The sequence below is a fragment of the Tachypleus tridentatus genome, chromosome 13, assembly GCF_004210375.1.
Source record: "Tachypleus tridentatus isolate NWPU-2018 chromosome 13, ASM421037v1, whole genome shotgun sequence".
In the NCBI taxonomy this organism is placed as follows: Eukaryota; Metazoa; Arthropoda; class Merostomata; order Xiphosura; family Limulidae; genus Tachypleus; species Tachypleus tridentatus.
The window spans coordinates 89,995,371-90,019,335 of record NC_134837.1 but is presented as its reverse complement, the minus strand read 5'-3'; the positions used below and the strand labels follow the sequence as shown (position 1 = coordinate 90,019,335).

General features: G+C 31.4%; 1 protein-coding gene across 2 annotated transcripts in view; it reads left to right on the top strand.

The window, feature by feature from the left end:
• The window catches only part of LOC143237031 (uncharacterized), a 62,908-nt gene extending 42,473 nt beyond the window's left edge, over nt 1-20,435 (top strand). For both annotated transcript variants that reach the window (XM_076475866.1, XM_076475865.1), the window contains 6 exons: nt 2,294-2,398; nt 5,796-5,876; nt 9,500-9,640; nt 14,320-14,511; nt 16,002-16,383; nt 17,224-20,435. In XM_076475866.1, coding sequence (XP_076331981.1) covers nt 2,294-2,398; nt 5,796-5,876; nt 9,500-9,640; nt 14,320-14,511; nt 16,002-16,383; nt 17,224-17,540 — 1,218 coding nt within the window. In that variant the 3' untranslated portion in view covers nt 17,541-20,435. The remainder of the gene's footprint in view (nt 1-2,293; nt 2,399-5,795; nt 5,877-9,499; nt 9,641-14,319; nt 14,512-16,001; nt 16,384-17,223) is intronic.
• Nucleotides 20,436-23,965: the final 3,530 nt, after the last annotated feature.

The following is a 23,965-nucleotide window of genomic DNA, read 5'->3' as shown; positions in this document are numbered from 1 at the left end:
TTGTAGATAATCTTCATTTCTGGTTGAACAAGGCCCACACATCCATGGGTGTCCCACTTCCTCCTTCGTGGGCAGATTTACTTCTGTTTACAGAGGCATCCTTTCAGAACTGGGTTTTCTTGGTGGATCATGTTTTTGGTTGTTGGTTTGTCAAAGAGTGTCCTTTTCACATCAGTGTTTTCAAACTCTTGGATGTTCATAGGTTTTTGGAGTATTTTCTTCATCCCATCAGCCATTATCTCATTATGATCTATTTCGACAGTTCTACTATGGTGGTTTATATCTCTCACCAAGGAGAGCACAATGTCTATATCCCTATGCTTTTACACTTTGTATCTCCTTTATTGGACCTACTTACATCAAAATCTTTTTGATGGTGTATCGCGTACTTGGTGCTTTCAATCTTGTAACGAATTCTGTTTTCCAAGAGGATCACATTTATCCCACGGAGTGGTCCCTCCATCCTACTGTCTTTCAGTGGCTTTTTCTGCATTTTGGTGCACCCAATATCAATGTCTTTTCCATTGCTCTCAATCATAAATTACCTCATTTACAATCCATGGTTCCCCACCCTCAAACCTTGGCTGTAGTTGCCATCAAATAAGATTGACCTTATCATCAGTTTCCTGTTCCTTCATGTATATCCTCCCATCTGTTTACTTGTTTAGGTGACCTCTCTCGTCCATACTACTACATGTACTGTTTTTCTGGTTGCTTATTTTTGCCTGTTCAACCATGGTTTCCTCACTTGTTTCAACTACAAGTGGTACCTCCCATTTTCGTATGTCTGAATATGCTTTTCTAACCTCATTCATCAAGAGTGCCAATGCACACCATCTGTCCTCCATCTTCATGCCTATTCTGTTTGTGCTTCTCCTTTGATAGCATATCAGTACAAGGGCAGCATTTTTTTGACTTGGAATTCCAGGCTTCTCACCCAGTGGTTGCCTGTATCTCAGAGTTTTTCATGTGGCTCTTTGAGAGAGGTTCCTTGATCTCCTTGATTTCGGGCAGTTTTGTCTCATGCCTTCTGTTTTTCCTACTTTCCCATGGTCTTTTTCATGTAGATCCATTCCTTTCAGTTTTGATGGCCACTGTTCATGGCCATCACTCCCAGACTGGGACATCAATGTGGTCCTCCATGCCCTTACATTACCATCATTGAAACCACTTTCTTTGTGTTCACTGTTTAGCTTGTTTTTGTTGATATTGTAAGTTGGATATCTTTGCCTTTGATGTCACATAGGTCTTGTACCATTCCACTTACTTTATCATTTAGCTAGATTGTTCTTTCCCAAAACTCTGCTACTGTAGAAGGTCAGTTCTCCTTTTCTCCAGTCTATCTGTCATCTATTTTCATCTTTACTTTCATCCTAATCTGAATAGACTATTCTGTCTCATCCATGGTCCCTTTGTTACATTTCTTGCATTGCTTCCTTCTGGCATTTTCATTGTCACCTCTTCACCCCTTGGCACCCAGCAAAATAGATTTTGGATGAAGTTGACTTGCCAAATATGGTCTGTCCACCCATAACAACTATACACATGGGAGCACATTATTTCTTACCAACTTTCCAGCATGAAATAGAGTAATTCTATCTCTTTTATGTATCTTTGCATCATCCTCTCCACATAGATAGGATATCTTCTTTTTCTGCCATTTCTGGTCCTTATGACGCTTTCATGGCAAAGAGACAACTGGTTCAAGTGTGGTGCATTTCCCCTCTTCAGATCTTCTGATCTGTTCCTCTCACATAAGGATATCCTTTGGATGCTTCCATTGGATATGTCTGTACTTTCCTCGCACTGTTTCTCCTCCAATTCAGTGTGGGATTCAAGCTGATATCATGAGTAGAGGGAGAATACCATATCAGAAAGTTATATAGCTTTCCTAACTGAAAATTGATTTCTGATAGGTACTTCCCTCAGCTAACACTTCCAACTCTTTATTTCTACTTTATTCTGGTGCCCACATCTTCTGCCAAACTTTGAAGTGATATTTAATCAGTAACATGTAGACAGTGTCACGTGGATCACATGATAGTAGTGCTCTCCTACTGATGGATGTGTGACACATAGTTATTCAGGTAAGAGATGTTAGAACATTGGATTCCAACAGAGGGAAAGTTGAAGACTTGTGTCATGCATTAAAAAATTGTTTGTAAGCAGAAGGAAGTACCTATCAGAAGTATATTTTCATTTAAAAAAATATAACTTCTGGAAAATTTTAAATGTTTAATGGCTATAATAAAGCAGCAGCAAAATATTAATGTGCATAATATATTTCTTACAGATTGGAACTAGAGATTACATTTTTCTTTTTGATATTTTTTCACTTGGAAAACAAGCTTTCCAACAAGGGTTAAAAGAAATCATGGAAAGTTTATCAATTCTGAAGGTAAGAACAAATTTTTTGAGAATGTTATTTATTTTGTTCTATGAACATAATATAAAACTATACATGTTAAACTTGTTATTTTAATGTCACTTTGCAAATTTTGCACGTTTTGTGATAGTTAGTACATTTAGATAATTATTTTTCTGATTTGTATGTGTTTATTTAATGTTTATAGCACACAATACATTTAAATAACATTTTTGTCAAAATTGATAGTTTCTGTAATGAAGTTAATAATCTAAAAAGTTGTGTATATTTTCTTTGTAAACTTAAAATTAATTTTTTACACAACTTACTATGAATCTCTGCAACTTATGATTTGGTTAAAATTATTTACAAAACAAATGTTGTGGAATTATAATAGACATGTGCTAATTACTTTGAATTAACTATTAAACCTCAGAAAATAGCCTAATTGTGACACACCTGTCTGAGACACTTATTATTGCTATAGAATTGCATTTGTGAAAATATATTCATAGCTAATGTTTTGAGTGACTGTGGAAAAATTAATTCTGTTTATGGCACATTGTATAATCTAGTAATGCAGATATTTTATGTATGTGTGCATGTAAATATTTTATTTTTATACATTATTAACTTTATTATATCTGTGTACTTTGAATTCCAGAATAGTGCATTGTGAAAATAAGCTACTGAATGAAATATTTTGAAATTTCAGAATTACTTTATTCAAATTATTTAGCTTCTGCAACTAGAATACATTTTAATATATGATAGTTGTATGACTCTGCAGCTTTTAAAGATTGAGAAGATATGTTTGTAGTATATTTTTAGAAGAAATTGAAAATACTGATCTTTTGTAAATTTTAAATACTGATTTTAATGTCTTTCTACACACTTTTGAAACATTTCTGTGAAGTGTTTATTTTATAAAATTAAATTTTATTTTTGTTTTGATTAAAAGAAAGTGATGCACACGGTTGTACTATGTTTATGACAACTTAAGTACAATAAAAAATAACTTTACTTTTTGCCAAAATTATAAGAAATTCAACTTTGTTTTAATTGTTAATCAGGTTTATTTAATGTGTGTATCATCTTTTATGTCCATTTCATATTCATTTGTATACTGGCCTAGCATGGCCGGGTGGTTAAGGAATCTGAGGGTCATGGGTTCGAATCCCTGTTGCACAAATATGCTCACCCTTTCAGCTGTGTAGGCATTATAATGTAATAGTCAATCCCACTATTCATTGGTAAAATAGTAGCTCAAGAGTAGGCAGTGGATGGTGATGACTAGCTGCCTTTCCTCTAGTCTTACACTGTGAAATTAGGGACGACTAGCGCAGATAGCCCTCATATAGCTTTGCATAAAATTCAAAATCAACAAACATTTGTATACATTTTTAATATCTTTTCAGTGTTTTTTTGCTCATTCAGGTAGTTACTTATGCTGAAAAGATTTAATGCAAACAAAGTCTAACACAGTAGCCTCGTTGGTGAAACAAAACTTTATGTAGTTAAGAGCAGACTGAGTTAACTAAGCTTGCTTCACCTTACTTGATAAAATAATATTCTCTTACCATACTTTAACATCATAATTTCAGTAAAATATAAAAGGATAAAGCAAGGTGTTTTGTTGTTTATATGTATATAAAGCTCTCGTTGTAGTAAAATTTCTTTACAAATGTCTTTTTCCACAGCAAAGCTTTTATTGCTTCATTTTTCTCTCTGCCAATTTCTACTAAACTGGAATGCTTTTTGGCTTTCACACTTAAAAAGAACAAAACAAAGACATTTCATGATATATTTAGATAATTAGCTAATAACTTCATAAGACTAGTTATTGGCATTTAAATCACATCATGATAATCAAGATTGAGAAACAATGGTTGGCCAGAAATTGATAAGATTACTACATTTGTGTTCAACTAACAAGAACAAATTAATACATTTTTTTCAAAATTATTGTAAATTCCCTCCTGCTACAAATGCTATATTGTGCTCAGAAAAAAATAAATTCATGAGCACTAATTATTTTGGTGGGAGTGCACTAAATACATACAAGAAAATTAAAACTTTTTATTAAATAAATTTCAGCTCTGAAGTTTTTTGTTTTTTTTGTCAGTAATAATAACTACAACTTTATTTTCTATAATTTTATTCAATTCAGTGAAGCATTTCACCCTCAAAATGGAATTAACTAACCTGGATATTAAAGGGTTAATGACTTAGAACTAATTTACTTCTTCTTGTGCACTCATATTATGCATCCTGTGATATAAAGCTGACCTTTATTCTTTGCTGTCTTAGCTGGGTTTTAATGGACTAGTATTTTGTAATATCAGTTATTATACATTATATATATGCATTAGATTATATAATAATATAAATTATTACTGTTTAGAAATAAATTATTAAACTTATTTTCCTTAAAAACAGTAAATAAAAAAGTAAAGCAAACAATTATATCTTCTAGCTACAACCTTCAAACTCCATTGCTGCTGGACAGAGGTTGATAAACCTTTTAAAATGTCACATGTGGAGGACATCACCAGTTATTTTTTTAGGTTTCATGTATACAGTTGGACAATCACAAAATCATAAATAACTGTACTGATACCATAAACTTGTACTATAATTTATTGAGCTTAGTAACTAAGATGTATTTAGATTTAAAAACATATGAAACTTTGAGCAGCTTAGAGACATAACCTACCTTTTTAATATTTTGGTTCAGAAGAAAATGGTACCCTTTTCACAGATTAAAATGGCTGAGAAAATCACTAGGAAGACATTTTAAACTATCAATTGATTATTCAGATGTTAAATGATGTAAGTGTATATAAGGGACTGTTTCAAAAAATGGAAAGAGGTGAATTGGGTCACTGTATTTGATTCACTACATAAGTCATGCCTCTGCAAAGTAAAAAGGTCTGAGGTTCTTATGTTATATTCTATCTTGTTAATATTGGTAATTTAGTTCCTAATTTGTAAGAAACTACAGACTTAGTATTTTGAGATCACAAGCATCTAATTTTAATCAGTGCTGCATTCAATGTACCATGTGACTTACTAAAATCTATATTTAGGTGTGTTCTTTTAATATATAATGTTTACATAATATTAAAGTTTTAATTATAATCTGCAATTTTATTTTAAACTAATAGGCATAAATCATAAAATAATAGTTCAATAAAATTTTAAATTGACCAAACACAATGATATGGCCTTTGACCCATTATGAAAGGGTTAGTGCACGTCATTGAACTGTTCTCTGTAATTTCAGCATTTTTATAAAGCATTTGCTCTAATCTGTAAATGAAGGGATAAGCATTGCTACCAGATCAATGTTTGAGAGCACTTGAGACTTTCCAGCAAATCTATATGACATAGATATGTATTTTATAACTCAACTATTTTCTTTGCATAGGTTATACATGGCTGCTACTTATTATCAGATGTGCTATTTCACCAGTATGATACTAACCTGCTGAGTGTTTTTGATACACAGGTAAATAACTTAAGATATTTTCTAATAAAATTTAATAGACATGAAGTAAACTTTTTCTTTAAAGAATTCTGTGTTTGCAGTTTTTATAGTCAAAGCTGTAATTTATTTTCATTTGTTATCTTGTAAAAATAACCTACTAATCTGAACATAAACAACTACATTTTTAATTTTTGATAAATAAAAATGTGTTTATTTGACATACACTTAAAAAATAATGTTTTGTTAATTATGACCCATGTTATGTGTAAACTTATAAATTTTAAACTAAATAATTTTTTATCAGAACTAAGACAATTTTTTTATAAGTAATAGTTATTTCTAGACAAATGAGTATAATTATAATATAAATGCCAACATCCATAATAACTGTTGAGTTAGTACATTTGATTTTGTAGTTTTATGCTAATATTATTTCAATTACATTTTTTTCAGGCCTATTACAGTTGTTCAATTATTAGTTGACTCACTTTATTTTTTAATAATTTAAGTGACAAATCTTTCAGAGATTAATATTTTCCTTTGAATATTATAAAATTTTACATTCTGTTGCCTGAGTACTCGTAAAGTTGCTTTTCTTTATAAAAACAGAGTTTTAACATTAACTGGAACATGCTAGTATTTTACTGATGAATTTTCTCCACGGCCAAAAATGCATCATAAATCCTTGAGTTTTAGATACACACACACACACACACACACACACAGGTATTGCACTCTTTATACTTAAATTACCTTGATTATAATAATATATATGATCAACTTTGTAGGAGGAAAGTAGATGGCATACATGTATTTATTAGATGTTATATTGTATATTAGAGTGAAAATTAATAGTTTTTTAAACATACGTTACTGTTTTCATTCTTTGCATTTCCTTTTCCTTTTTTAAGTACAACTAAACAGTAGCTTTGCTCTTCACTTCTTTCAAGTTGCACAAGTTTGGTAATCTGCAACTTATTTTCATTTAAGTCTATTAATATTCATGCCTAAGTCCTTTAAATAGTTTTATCTTCATTTGGTAATGCAGTTGAAAGTTGAAATTGTATTTTCAGTAAACAGAATGTTTCTTTTTGTATATATGAAATCAAAGTTACAGTGATAAAGGGTTTGAGATTTTTTCTGTATAACTAATTGTTAAAACATGATTTAAAGAGTTGAACAGACTCAAACATATTTTACTTTTTTGTTGTGAAATGGGTGCAACTTTGTCTCTGTGAAATGAATTTCCTCAATTTCTGCTTTAGAATCATGGCTGGCAAAGAAAAGTGCTGTTCAATGTACTTTCTGAAGAATTTTTGTAATCAGAAAGTTTCACACACTATTTATAGTGGTTTAATATGCATGAAAATATGCTTGTTCCTTAGTGTAACAATATTAATAATCTTTATCACATGTATCCAGATTTTCTTTTAGTTTTACATCATTTAAAATTGCATTTTACTGTATTTGCCATAATCAAAAGTCAAGTTTTTGATGTATGTAATATTAGATTATGAAGAATATGTGGATGAAAAGTTAAGTACTTTTGCATCAAATTGTTCAAGTCTGTTTAGTCTTAAAAAATCAGTCCTTTAGCTCATAAATGTGACTTTTATTTTAAAGTTTATAACTTACCACTTTTGAGAACTTTGATTGATTACACTATAACTAATATATTTCTATTTATTTTATGTGGCACATTACAGACTTAAGTATATCATGATTGTGATTTAGCAATTTCAAGTAAATAATAATTTACCAAATTATGTGGTATATTTGAAGTGCATTTGGCAGTTTGGTTAGTGACAGATAGAACCCTGGTTATTTTATTTTATCTGTTGTCTCTTTTATCATTTACTCTTTGAATGGGAGAAGTGATGAACAAAAATACTTTTTTTGGGGTAGGGAGTGAAAAAATTCAGGGGTATCTGTCCTATAGACTGATTAAAAAAAATACTAACTTGAATGTTGACCTATGAAGAGTGACCTTACTTAAACCCTCTCAGTTTATTGCTTTTACTTAGCCAGTAAAAATCAGTAATGGGCAAAATGTCATTGTACAAATAACATCCAGATTTAGCTACAGTTTGATAATAGCCTGTAAATATTAATAACTATTTACAATCATTGTAATAGAATAAGAAAATCTGGTCAAACAACCTTCATCATGACCTTACAAAAATTAATTGTCCAAAACATGGACTACTAATTTCTCTTTCAATAATAATATTTTAAAAAATTATATGTATTTTTCAGTTTATTAGTCATGGTATGTTGTTGAAAACTTTCAGTTTAGGCATGAGTAAGCAGAAGAGTTAATTTACACTTTATTAGTGTTTGTAACATATGTGTCAGAGATTTGTATAAAGTACTCTAGTGTCAAAGTAACTGATAATTCATTTAAATGTATTTCATAATACTATATTAGTTACATTATGTAATTTAACTGTTGTAACTTTCTATGAAGTATATGCTGCTTTTAATGTACCTGTATTTGTTTCAGAACAATGATTTAGAATGTGATGCAGTTTCTGTGTGTGCCTATGTGTTTTAGTTACAGTATATAATTTAACACTAAAACAATATACAATAAGGAAACATTTTCTTTCAAAAAAACTTCTGTATTTGGAAGAAAATTCTGACCCTTTTGCTGTGTTTTTTGTGCTGTGCACTCTTGCATTTTGAAAATATACAAGTGTGCCATACTCTGCAAGTGGAATCCTATACGCTTTAAGCAACAGGAACATAAAAACAAGTATTATCTGCAAAATATTGCTGTTGAGTAAGGTCTGTTCTTTACAGATAAATGGTAGTTATACAGCATATAGTCTTTGTACTTTGTAGCTTCCATATTTCTTGGTCATCTTAGATATACTCTACATTAGCAATACATCCATTATGTGTTGTTCTTAAAGCAGTAATAGAAAACTATTGTATTCAGAAGCAGATTGGGCCACTGTAACACTAGACATAATCCTGGTCGGTTGATAATGCCTGATCAGTGGAGTTGGAACCTAATCATGCTGCCCCAGTGCCATTGACTAACCTATTACGTGTTTCTCTCTCTTAAAATATATATAATCCTGATGTCTGAGTATCTACCCAATCCATTTTAAGCTGCCAGTTCACCCCTGATTGTATTCATAACACAATTGTACCATGATGAAACACATGCAACAAAACAGGTTTGTGCATCATCCTTAAGGGAAACTATATTGAGAAGCAGTACTTCATTGCTCATATTCTCAACACAGTGAGTGCATGATTATTATTTGTAATCTAATATATTCACTAACAGGATATAAAATCCTGTTTTTTTCTAATGCCCACAAAAATGTGTAAATAGTATATTATTAGTTTCAATAGTTTTTGCCAGTATATAATACACATTAACATTATTGTGATTTCTTACTAAATAACAAGTAATTAACCTATTCAGAAGGGAGTGTATATCAACAAGCACAGCTCAAAGACTCTGCAAACACTTGAAGAATGAAAAAAGGAGTTAAGTTGTTCTTGATTGATACTTTTTTTTATGCACTTTTCCTTCAGAATCAAAAGCTAGGATTTAAAAAAATGCTTAAATTAAACAGGTTTTGTGCAGTACTTGTTTATTTAGTGCTAGTTTTTTCTTTTTTTCATAGATTGGTGATGTGTTGGTGCAGAGACAAGAAAATGAAAAATTACAGTGTCGGACAAGACATTTAAATTCCTGTTTAACAGATTATCTTCAGTTGTCTGATACTGACATCTGTGTGAAATGGTTCAGCCAGGATTTTTTAAATGTATGTTTTCATATATTTTCATAAACTTTGTACAGTTGTTGCATCATAGTATTTTTAAAATGTTAGGTTCAAATAGGAATATAATTGTTTCATATGTAGCTGAAGATCTTTTAAGTATAATTATCTTCTTGGTAGTTGCATTTCATTCAAAATTGGACGTGTTCTATATACTTAAAATTAAGCTTATGATTATCATTTACATTCCGTTATTATATGAAATACAAGCTCATGGATGCTGTCTTGAAGAAAAAATATTATAGTAGTACTTATAAATGATATTTTGCTAAATGTGTAAAATTTTTAGACTTGCTGAGTGTTAAAAGTGCATATTGGAAATAACAAAACATGAAATTTACTGATTAAATAAACAATTAAAACAAAAATGAAATATAATTTGGATTTGGACTCCCTCTACAGTAGTTGTTTCAAACCTATCTACTAGTATATTTGAATAGTGTGTGTGTTTTAAGGGTGCTTCTATTAGTGTATGACATTGCTAAACATGGTTTTAGATGTTTTTTAGCATTATATTTCGAATTTAATACATCCTCAGCCAGTAGTTTGTGACTCCACATACTTGAGGTTTGTTTTTTCATTGTATGCAAATGACAAATGTTTCAGATTTCTACTAAATAACTTGATAATGATGATGGACTTTGGATTTTCATTTCTTTGTTAACTGAATTATTTGAAGTTATGTTGTTGGAGCTACATTTAACATCAAAATTCAGATCTGTATGACATATTCTTCCTTTCATGTCTGCAACTCAGTTAAAGCATTAGAATACAGTATATCAGTTTGGTATATATGGGTTTCAGAGGTGACCAGGATGAAAAATGTGTCAGTTACATTTATCCCATTCTGTTGATACAAGACATCATATATGTCAAAGATTTATGGCTGATGCACTATATTCAGTGAAGTTTTGTACTAGAAGTACAATGTTGGAAGTACATATGGAAACAGAGGACAAAGTCAGTATATATTGTAAGTTGTATTAAGCACAATGTAGAAAATATGTGAAGAGAAAAGAAAGTATTGTTTGGACATTCATATTTGGTATATGAGTTCTTAGTTCTATGTAGAACTTGACACTGAGCTTTCGTACTTCCATACAGTTTACCATTTTGCACTTGAAGAATTGTTAAAACCTGTATTTGCAGCAAGGCTATGTGCAAGATCTCTACTGGATTGTCTCATATCATGCAACAAAGTGTTCTAAGGAACTTTATTTCACATTTGGATAACTTGGATTTTCACTTGACAGCCTCTCACAGTGGATTCCTGTACTTGATGAAGAGACCTTCTGGGGTAGATTCTGTATCTTCAGTTTACCTCCTCTGGGTTCTGAACATCCACCCACATGTTTGCCCTGCATGGTAACCCTTGAAGGGAAAGGAAGGATCCTGGTGATTGAAAAGTCCAACCCTTTCATACCATTTCAGCATTGAATTCCTGTAGATGGATGACCTTGGGGTGGTGTCCCCAAGGTCATTCAGCTAGTTCTCTGGGGATAAGGTCAAATAAGTACTAGTATTGGATGTTCTCAACAGACGTTGTGGAGTTTGATGTTGGCATTTGGGTAGAGTGTCCATGAAACCCTGGCATTGCTGATGAGCCTTTTACTTTCAGCTCTGTAGCACATCTCCTTGTAGGACTCTATGGTGGGTGTGGTCAGTGGACACCACATTTTTCTCTTTCTCATGATATCTCACTCACTCACTGCTAAGAATAAATAACCCTTTATCAGTAACTAATCACATTTTATGGGCTGTAATACTCAGTCTTAAGCAACAGTTAATAAAGTACCTTGATTCCTCATTTTACACTCACCATCTGAAAAGTTCCTTTGGAAGATGTTGCTGTTTTTTTCAGAAGGGATTGTAAGGGCTCACTGGCTTTCCAAAATCTGTTCAAAAATTAAGATCTGGAGACATTCTGGTTGCAACCTTAAAACCAGAACATGCCAATTTCCTTTTGAAGTTGAAGACTTTGAGAGAATTGTCTATTCATGTTACTCTTGCTACCCTGAATACATCTTGAGGATTTATTGCTGAAAGGGATCTTTTTAACATCCCAAGTCAGAGATTCTTACCTTTTTCTCCAGTCAAGGTGTTTCAGCCATAAAACATATCACTTGCAAAGATGAGTACTTTAGTCTATCTACATTCTCATTCTGATGATCTCTTTTCCACATACCCATACTTCTTTGAAAGCAGGTTACTAACATTTTAAGATTTAGCCCTATGCCCCTGATTCTCTCTGGTGTTTTCAGTGCCAGCAGTTTTGTCACTGTGATACCTCTTACTATGGCTTTTAATACTGTGATTGTTTTGGTGGCAAGGACTGCAAGACAGATTCAGGAGCCTCACTGCATCATTTGTGATGACTTCCACTCTTCCTATTCCTGTTTTTGTCGCAAATGGATCAAAGACAAAGAGGTACAGCACTTGAAAGCTGTTAACAATATGTTCTTTTCTGAGGCATGGAAACTTTTATCTTCCACACCATCAAAGACAGACACTTTACCACATTGGTGGATGTATAGACCAACCTTGCTGTGCCTCACAAAGAGCTCTTTTCTCATCTGTTCTCTTTGATATTTTGAGCTATCTCACCCAGTTTTCTTTATTGACATCTGAATTTTTTGAACACCAGGTCATGTCAGCATTCAGTGCAATAAACTCACCAATACCACAGCTAAATCTGTCTTCTCTGGTGCCATTACAGCTAGGTCTGTTCTGTACATGGACTGTGGTCCTATGATCAAAGCTTGGCTTCTCACAAATTGGCAGAAGGCTTGGGGTGAAAAATATTCTGATACATTTTTCTAGATCAAACCTACTGTTGCTCTTTGGTCTTTTAGTTTCTACAGTGATCTGTTCTTGACAAGGCTCTGCATTGGTCACAGCTTTTTAAGCCATCATATTTTTTTTATCAAGTGCTGATACACCTATGTGTGAGTCTTGTAACACTTGTATCCCAAAAGACCACATTTTACTGTCATGTCATTGTTGTGACCATGAGCAGCAGCATTATTTTAAACACATTTACACTTAGAATTCATCATTAACTTTAAACAATGTCATTGGCAACAGTGACACTGTGGATCGTGATTGTGTTTTTAACTTTTTATGGGCCATTCACTATTTTTTTTAGGTTTTTACCATTTTCTGGGCTCTCAACAACACCATCTAAAAACAAAAGCACACATCTCATGTTTCAGCATATACTGTTTTTACTTTTAACTATTGTATATTTGTTGCTATATTTTTATTGTTGTTTTACCTTTTTCAAGGAATTGTTTTGCTTCTAGAAAGAAATGAGACAATTTTTAGTTGTTTTTATTTACAAAGATTGGTTTGATCATTTACTAACTGTTTGGTGCAGAAAGCCTTATTATTTTGCACCATTAAATGCCATGCAACCAACCAACTTCTTGGCAACTTCTGTTGTCAACAATCCAGTTTCAGAAACTTTCCTCTGACATACAGCACTAGGTGAAATATAAAGTTTGACTGTGATCTGTCAATAGAAGTCTCCTTCTTTCGCTAAAACTTTGATTGCTATGTGCTTGTCATGTGTAACTTCTTTCTCAGGAACTGTTGTGTTTACCATAAGTTTAAAATTCTAAAACTCTATCACTGGCTATACTTATATAAGCCTAATGCTGATTTGGAACTTTCAGATTGGTTGTCTAATAACAAAACCATATGTTCAAGTAGCTGTTTATTGTAACTGTTAGAGTACACAATTTGTATCATCTTATAATTATATTCCTTGAATACAGGGTTTGTGCTATTGAAGTCTGTTATCTATCTACAGCTTCTTCACATTACTAAGCCTAACTATAAATACAAATTAGGGTCAGACTCTCTCCCCATTTCATTTATGAGAAAAGTGCAAATAAGAGTATAAAGCATAAAGAAAATAAATGTCAGATTATCACAAAGACTTATTTACTGATTTGCAGACATTTGACACTTTTTGTTGTACAATTATAAAGTACAACAATGATTTTTGGAGAGCACAGATATGAACCCTTATAAAATGCAAAATGAGGCATGGTCTGGTTGTTAATGCACCAATGTTAATGTATGATTCCATGGGCTCATGGTGTGCCTCATGTTGTAACAAAAAAGAAAAAATCACATTTTGGAACTATGATTATGTTAGAAAGAGTGGCAGTCAAAACTTACTATTTGCATAGAGTAACCCAAGAGTTGACAGAAGGTGTTGTTGTCTAGCTGTCTTCTCTCTAGTCTGTCAGTTCAAAATTAGAGATGGTTACCATAGCTAGCCTCTGTGTAGCTTTGCAAAAAATATTTGTAACAAGCTAAACTTTTAAGTGCAGTCCTCAAAAATTCGTTTATAAATGTATATGCAAGTCATAGTAATATAATGAAATACATTGTAAGCAACTACAAAAACAGAGAAATCTATCTTAGGCCTATAGGTAAAACAAAGCTTGAAAATATTTTGTTGAGTTGGTAAAAGTTGTTTTGAGGCAGCTGATATGTTAAATATAATTTTGAATGGGCTTGAGATTTTTTAAGAGATTGCACATTTGTGGTATTAGATACTTTATTGAAAATTTAGAGAAGCTTATGAAAAAAGGTGATTCAACCTAATATCAGATGTTGTCATAACATTAAGGTTTTTATTTCTTTACCCAAAGAAAGACAATGAAGTTTGGAAACAGAGGCCACTTCCTCCAATCCTACATGAAGCTGCAGTGAAGCATGTCATATACCTAAGGGAGCTGCGTGTAGCTGTAATGGAGAAACTTTTAACTGAATTCACTTCTGCAGTTAATTCAAGCTTAAGCCTTATACGAGACATGAGTCATGAAGAATTAGATAACAATGCAGTAAGTGTATTTATAAATATTAAATTTAAGTATGAAAATCTTGTTATGAACACAAAAATTATCTTAAAATTTTATATCAGCACCTTTTCTTACCACTAGTTTTTACTTGTACATTACAAATATGCAATACTTGTATTGTAAATAGAGTAGAAACTTTATCTCCTACTCTGACAGAAGATGCAAACTGTGAGAAATAACTTAATTTTGCATGCATGAATGGATAAGTTATTGGTTTTCAAGGGGAAGAAATATTCCTTCCTAAAGTGAAAGTTCATTTATACTCGCTGGGATTCAGTTAAAAGTTCTTCCTTCAAAAATTGTTTTGGTGAGTAGGCCATACTTTTGCTTTTGGGCATTATGCATACACCTCTGAGCCAATTCCATTCTGGTTAGTTTTCTTGCAGGTTATTTATCAGGTGCTATCTTCTGGGTATTGGTCCTTCTTTTCTCATCCAATTCATGTTATATCAAAGGAGTGCTCTCTTCATCCTTCATCCTCTGGTCTTTCATGCGCTTTGCTGTTAATTGATGTGCTCCTCTTGGATGACCTTGCCATCCTTCTTTACATTGGGCTTCATTTCTTATGGTCCTCATAAACCTGTGCTGCCTTGGTCTGCTTGTCTTTTTTTATCTCCCTTCATCCTCTCTCTCTTGCTTTAATGTTCATGCATTTTTTCTTCAATGGGGAATATACTTCCTCTTTCTATACAGAGGGAATTTGCTCATTCTGTCACCCACCTGACTGTACTTTCCACTTATGTTATTATTGCCACTGTCTTTGTCTCTCAACATTGGTGGCAAATCTTTTACCATTGGGTGTCCACTACCTCTTTCTCCTGATATTCTTTCAATTTCTTCAGTTGACATGCTCATTTAAGATTTGGAAGATTGTAGAGCCTTTTACATTTCTTCATATTCAATTCTTCATCTTTTTCATACTTGTATCTTTCCTTCTCCAGCCCAAGGAAGGAATCCTCTAGATGGACATGTGATCACTCTCCAGATATTTATCTCCTCTACAGCTCTTGGCTGTTCTATATCCTGATAGTTTTGGCTTTACTTAGTGCTATTCCTCAGTCACACCACCATTTTTTTTATGAATGCATATTGTATCTTTTTCAAATTCCTTTTTTTGTTTCAAAGAATACTTACCCACAATTTTCATTGAACCAGAATGACAAAAATATTTATAATATCTGCTCTAGATCTGCCTGTATCCACTGAGATATTAGTATATTCTATTTTTATAATCTAGTTTTTGAAGAATGTTTGTGAAACAGTAACTTTAAATATATTGTAATTCTTATACTAGCAATAGTGCCTCAAGCTGAATATTCTTAATTTATACTTATATGCATTTATTTTATGATTGAAACTCTTACTTATGTAATTCTCATTAGTGATAATACTTTAAACATTATTACTGAATTAAAATAGAGGTAAAAATGAATTTTATTTTCAATTTTGTTTTTGGTATGCATTTTTTACAGCCATTTTCAGTCACTGTACCTCTCATCCTCAGTAACTTTCAAAGCAAATCTAAAAGAAAAGCAAGTTTTTGTCCTAAGAAGTTTTTACCACCAGGAAATGTGCATCAGGAAGACAAATTCTTGAGCAGTTTCCCATCACAGAAAGAGTTGAATTTTAGAAATTACTCTACATTGTGGAAATCAACAAATTTGAAAGGGAAGAATCATATCCATCAAAAAATGGAAATATCCAACAAAAAAACAAACTTTGAAAGACAGTGGAGAAAGAAACAAAAATGTGATGAGGGCAGAAAAACTGGCTGTGGTAAGGCAAATAAGACATTGTCATCATCATCACCATCAGTGACAGAAAATCAGGAATTGCTCAGGACAAGTGAAAAAGGCAAGTTTTCAGTATGTTTTTTGCATCTCTTTTATATTAAACAGGAAATTTCTTTCGTACTAAATGTAAAAATTTCAAGATAATATTGAAGAATTGTCTGGTGTACCTAAATGAAGTTAATAAGACATAAATACTATTAAAACAAATAGGTAAAATAGATGTAAATAGTTGAAGTTATATTAATAGGTTTGGTAGGTATGACCATAAAATGATCATATAGTTGTAATAAACTGTCTTAAACTCTTAATAATAAAATTCTTTGTTTGATTCATTTTAAATCTGGTAGGTTGTGATGGAGTTACTCAAACTTATAATTCACAAAAGCTACTTGTTGTCAGTAAATGTTGTTTTTACATTACTAACATTTTAAACTGTCTTTCTTACCCATCCTCAGCTTTATAAAAGAAGTATAAACTACTGTCTGCAAAATATCTAGCATATTAATGCATTGTACAAAATGTAGCTACTAAGAACTTCAGCCATGTTTCAGCAAAGTTTCAAAATAAGCAGTATTAACTTATAAAATGCTACGTAATTACAAACCCAATCCGAATGATGTTTTCAAAAACAAATGTAATTGGATGACTTAACAACAACCCACATTTTTGATAAATACAATCTTAAGTATTAATATACTCTACTGTGCAGTTTGGCAACCACTATTGAGTTGATGAGCCCTGCTCTGGTCTTGAGTGAACGACCTTGTCAGTATTGAGCATAGTAGATATAGTGAGATTAACATTTTTCTTTACTTTCAGTCTTAACATCTTAGAATTAAAACACATTTTAAATTCAAGTAATGGTGTGAAATTATTTTTATTGTCTTATATTGCTCATTAGGTCTGTCAAGCAAAAATGGGAACATCCAGCAGAAGGAAGCAAATGTCATTAGTAACCATACTAAAATGAAAAAAGTATCACAGCCCTCTGTTTCTGAGAGTGAAAGTCCATCCAGTTCTCAATGTGTATGTGATTTAAAAAACTTAAAAATTAGTAATAAAGAAGAAGCATTACCTTCACAGAAACAGTGCAATGGTAAATATTTTACACTTAGTAGCTCAAACCATGATTTTGTTCCTTTAAAAGATAAACCAAGTGATACTGTATGTAACTCTGAGTATGGTAGATATCAAAAGAAAACTTTTGGCCAAAAGTGAAACCATCAGCATTAAATTTAACCATCATTCCTGCAGGAATGCAACAAGAACTGAAAAATAGTAGTACTCAGGCCGCAGTTACAAATAATGACAAAGATGGTTCTGCCTTCAAGGTTTCAATGAGATCAAAATTGCATTTACATAAGAACTATGTTACAAGCACGTCCAAAGGATATGCTCCTCAGTCTCGGAGAAACTGCACTTTAGTACACAGTTTTACTGCAAAAAATGAAAATACCATCACTGTTGAATCAGATCAAGAAATGTCAATTGTTAAACATGATTATTTTAATCATTTGTTACCATTATCTTGTTCAGATCATGTATGTCAGTCAGTTGGGGTATCAGCTAAGTCTATTGCTGAACCAGAATTAGCAGTTTACTGTCATAGCAGCAAAAATCTAATGGGTGATTCTGAAGACTTTCTAAACAGAGTGGAAATTTCAACTGTCACTTCTAAATCACAATTGTTAGATCAACAAAGTGATAGTGAGGAACGATCCAGTCATTCTGTCAAACAGTTAGAAATAAAAAGAAATTTATACGATACTTCCAAATCACAATCAGTATTACATAATCCAAGTAGTGAAAATATACCAAAAGATTTCATAAATGATCAAGCTTATACCAAGAGAGATTCTATGAGTAAAAAAAAATCAATTTTATATGGAACTTTAGAAGCTTTGTTGTCTAACAGAACATAAATAAAAATTCCAAAATAGTTTGAAGTTACTGTTTGCTCATCATTTTTGTTTTATAAAAGAAAAAAAAAATTCTTAAGATTTGTATTATTTAATCATTTCTTATGTTGTTTGGTTTACTGTACATGTCCTTTATAAACTGAATGGGAAACATTAAAAGAAAAAAAATACAGGAATTACTTTTTTTTTCTCTGATGATGGAATAAGAAAAGACAAAAAATGGAAAATTTATAAATGCTTGTGAAACCTACTTTTGAGAGTTTATAAATGTTTTTGTTATCTCTGAATCATTCATAAAATTAATGTTTTCATTAAATGTTACCAGATGAATACACAATTACCTATATGTACATGTAACATCAGTGTCAGTTTTTACTGAATGTCATAGCTAGTAGAACCTCCTCTCACATGTATTAGCATCAGCTTGTATTGCAGTAAATTTTGATACATAGATATTCCTTTAAGTTGCATGAGCTAAGATTGAAACTAGTGAGTAAATTGTGTTCAGTTGTAAGTAGTAAATGATAACCTGTGATTCAGTGTAGTTTTTTTGGGTTTTTTTAAAGCAAGACTGCTTTTTACTTTGTAGCCTTTGGGATTATATTGTGTTTAAATTTCTTTGTCGGTAATGACTTGAGCACAGTGAAAATGCATTTTAATTCATAAAACTATTTGATTTATGTAAAGGTGTAATACAATGGCAATATACAAGATTTTTCCTTGTTATTTTAGTACCTACAAGGACTTTCAGCAGTTAGAGATTTTTTTGGTTAAAAATTATATAATGATATTTACACATGAAGAAAAATAAATCTGCACATCTTTAGTTTTAAAATTCCAGATTGTAATGCATAAATGTGTAGTTAGATTTTGTAATAGGGATAGCTACAGAATTGTAGCTAATGAAATATCTATATATTATATTAATTAGGGTTATTGGCCAAAAATGGTTCAAAAATTGTCCTACAAAATAAGAATTCATATGATTATTTTTATAATGTTACACATTAATATTATTAAAAAGTTTAAACATGTTGTTATTGTTTAATGTGTTCAAACCAAAATATAAGTAACAGTATTGATATCTATACAATTTATCTTTGTCATTTAATCTGTTATTTAAGAAATTTCTTCAGTTTATATGCACACAGTTCCACTAAAATATTCCATAGAGAGATGTCAGATTTTTGGATATTTATTTATTGTCCCTTTTTGGTCAGTAATCGTAATTTCGTCCACATAATGTTCATTTGTGGTATAATGTAATGCAGTTTTTTTAATGAAGATTTTTACATTTGTGGATTTGATGTTGAAGACCTTTTATGAAAATTTGAAATCAAAGTTTTATTTACAAGGTACAAGTTTGCTACAAATTTTTGTAGGGAGTTTGGTATTTCAGTGTCATGACATTTGTGTAATTACTGAACTTATCAACTATATACTGTATGTTGAAAAATGTGTTTTTGTATTAGTTTTCAATTGTTTTGGTTAAAAGAACAATTTTGTAGTGTGTGTATATATATAATTACCAAAAACTGCCTTTAAAAAAAATCGCATTTCCTACAGTGCCAGAATATACACCTGAAAAGAATGCTCTTAGATATTTCATACATAATTATTGTTTTATATATATAATTACCAAAAACTGCCTTTAAAAAAATCGCATTTTCTACAGTGCCAGAATATACACCTGAAAATAATGCTCTTACATATTTCATACATAATTATTGTTTTATTCATTTTTCATTTTTATTGTGTGAACATTTGGAAACTAAAGAAAGAAGATAAAAGTGCAGTTTATTTCATCCTCATATGAACATTTTATTTGATAAGAAGTGACAATCTTAAACTTTTAGTGGCATAAACATGAAAATTAAACAAATATTGATATTTTTATCAATAGTTAAATTTCAAACTTATTTCTTCTGGAGTAAGAGAGAGAAAAAAAGACTAGATAAGTGATGAGTTTTAATTTGGAATAAGAAATTTAATATTTTCAAATGAACAGATTAAAGTAATATCATTTGTGTAATGACTGAATTTTAGAAATGTTTGTGTTTATTATTTTTTCACCAATATATATTGTATTTTTATGTGACATCAGTATCATATTACATTAGAAATTATGATGGTTTATTTGTTGAGGTAATAAAGGTGAAAGCCCAGACTAAAGCACTTTAGTTTTAGACTAAACTATCATGGAGAAGTGGATTATTGTTTTAGGACTACACTTATAAATAGTAAAAGGAACTTCATTTAAAAATAAATGTTGGCAAAATCCTGACTATAAATACCAAGAAAGATACGAGAGTTAATAAAAGCTAATTTTGGTCTTAAACTTTTGACCAGCTAGTATTTAGGCTAATTTCATAGTGTTAACATTTTCCCTATTAAATGCTAAAAAGTTTATTTTTATTTTCCCTTTTCTTATTTTCATCTTTCGAAGCTTTACTCAAATAAGTGGTTGAGTCTAACAATGCAAAATACATATCTTTTCTTTATGTTCATTGGCTTAAAGATTTTGGCCAGCAGTGTATAAAATTACTCCCATCTACAGACACCACATACAGTTTTAGTTGTTTCCAACTGGTAAAAGTGTTAACATTTCAGACATAAAAGTTGATTGGTCAAACAAAATAAACAGTTTCATTGCACATTTCATATGGTTGTGTCACAAGCCAATTCATTATTGAAAGTAAGGGAATACAGAAAATTAAAACCACTCAGTTGTCTAGGTAACCTCCATTTAGTAATGACTACCTAATAACTTCACTGTTTTTTATCTTCACTAATTCAACTTGAAAAATGCTATTGTAACAAGTGTTTTGTGTTGCAGGATTTAATTCTTTCTTTTGTTCTTTATCTATTCACATAAAATCTCAATGAAGGAAATTATAAGATAATAGTTTTGTGAAACACACAGTCCTGCTGATAAGAGTGGACAAAAAGAGCAGCTGCTCAGGGTCTTAGGTGAATGAAACATGGGTATGCCACAAAGCACTTTTAGGCTATATCTTCATTTATTCATAAAAAGAGTAATTATTATTTTTTGCTTATAATTGCATGATACATTAAGAATGAACATAATAATAATTTGAGAAATAATTCATATTTATTCATTACTTTATAGACTTAATAGATATTTCTTATTACTGTATTAATGTTTTGATGCTTATACTGAGAGCTATAAAGAACTGATGCTATAATTTTCCCTTTGGTTCTGACCTCGTTGTTGTCGTAATTTAGGATCTTCACTTTAATAAGTTCTTAAAAAATTTAACATACTCTTCAGGGCCAAACATTCTTGTTTGGCCCAGGTCTCATGCTGGCTCTTATCTCTCTTGAAAATACTGATGCATGTCATATATGTTAAGAAACTGAAGTTCTAGATAACTGATGAACCTCTAGAGAACTGATTGATCTAGGAAACAAGCAGATGATCAGGTTGACTCTTACAGTGAGAATATCATATGATTTTATCTCAGCTTTTGAGGAGGAAGATAATTATATGCTTGTTCATGAGGTGTCATCTGAGAAAGTGCCAACAGGGAAGAGTTAACATGTTTAACCAGTAGTAAAGATAAATGATAAATGTTAATGACTGAAAGTATAAGGCATACCTTACTTTCTGAGCTATCAAGTGGTGTTTTGCAGTAGGATATATAATGCAGCATATCATGTGATGGCCAGTTGATTGTTTTACAGTTAGGACAGTTGGTTGTTTGAAAATTTGGCAACAAAAAGGATGTTGTGATCCTTACTCTCTGAGCTATTGAGCAGTGTTTGGTCACAAAACATTGATCTAGTGATTTGCAGTAAACCTTAGTTTATCTAGCTGAGTTGTAGCAGAATATCTATATGGATGTAAAACTCACTGAATACACTGAGACTGTTAATTAAAATTATGGAAATTGACAAGTGGTATAAAATAACATGTTGACAGAAAATTCTGGTAAAATGATACTGATAGTATTTGTTTTGTACTTGTACTATGTACTTGTTTTGTTTGAATATGTGTATGCACATATATTTTGCACTTTGTGATGCTATTTATACTTATTTATGTGTGTCCCAGTTGGAAAAATCTAGGTGATGCCTGAAATCTACCATATTTAAAACATGTAGAGGACAGTTAAAATACATACCATAAGTAAACATTAGTTTACATCTAGTAATGGACATGTATGCATAAAAATAAAGGCATGTTTTGCTATTATGTTTCAATAAGTTTGTGTATGTTTAATTATGTACAGAAATGTTATATATATCAGTGTATAACGTTTCAGGTTAATAAAGAATTTTGGCTTAGAATATTATGACGTTTTAGTAGAAACTGGTGATTAGCTAAGTTCATGTTGAGATATTAGACAATATATATTCTGTGCTTCCACAGTGCAGGTACAGAATATGTAGTGTTTGGTGTCAAACTGGGATATTTGTGTGTGATTTCTTAATGAAGAAAAGACATAGAGTTGCTATTGAACCTACACCACATAAAATGAAAAATGTGATGAGCTCATCATTTCCACCAGTGTTGGTGAAAGGATATCTTTCAGTTTTTATAAGTGAAACATTCATAGATTAGTAGTGTGGTCTTTTTAAGGTGGAATTATAATATAATTTTTTTTTTTATTTAGAAAGATGTTTGGTTTGTATGATGAAACAATTGATAGATATTAATAAATGTTTTATCTCATTTTTTATTTCTGAACAAGATAGTCATAGTTCACAAGTTTTGTGCTATCTATGAATTTAATTGTAGTATTATAATATTGCATGGGCTATATAAGTGTAATTCTTTGTTTGTAAAGTCAAGCATAATTTCACTTATTTTTTCAAAGTATATTTATCATATACCATAAAGGAGGTTGGAGTTATCAAACAGATAGGAAACTTTCAAGTAAGTGAGCTTTGGCCTCTGCTTGTAAAGTAGTTAAATTTTGGTTATCACTATAATGTGTATGTTGCTGTTTTTACCCACTTCTTTCCCATTGGACTCTGTTCCTCTGTAAACCAATGTATAGGTGAGATAGCTGAACCTACCTGCAACTCTTGCTAGATGCTAGTGCTGTTATTAGGAATCTATCCAAGGTGTGTATTATTTCATGCAAAGATAGATGGAATGCATTGTAGTAGTGATGAATGATGTAAGATATGGCATGTGTATTGCATCCTTAAACAGCAAGCTTCTTCTGTGAAAGAGCAGAGTCTTGTTGTAATTCATCATAATATCTTAAGAATACTGGCTGAATTTTTTACTTTTCATAAGCTGAGGTGAGATGGAAATTCCAAGCCTAACTTGTTAATGGATCTATCCATCTTATGAACTGCCTGATTTTCTGGGAAGGAACTATAGCAAATTATGCAATAGAAGTTTTCAGCTTAACACATCTGAAGTGTACATCACTATTAAAAACATGTTTAAGTATCTGCCTCATTAACTGCTGGTTGGAAGCTATGTACTTATTATGGTTAAAAAGGTGACAGCAATCCATGTGAACTAGTGAACAAGATCCTAAATAAAATAATCAGCACATCCAGGAAGCATGCCTAGATATAGGTTCAACACATATTTATGCAATATCAATACACTATTTATTGTCTTTTCTGAACATTTATGGTGTTCTTTGGTGAATTTTGTTCAAAGCCTAAAGGCTATCTGTGCTAGCCATCCTTAATATTAAAGGGATAGACTAGAAGGAAAGTAGCTAGTCAATACCACCA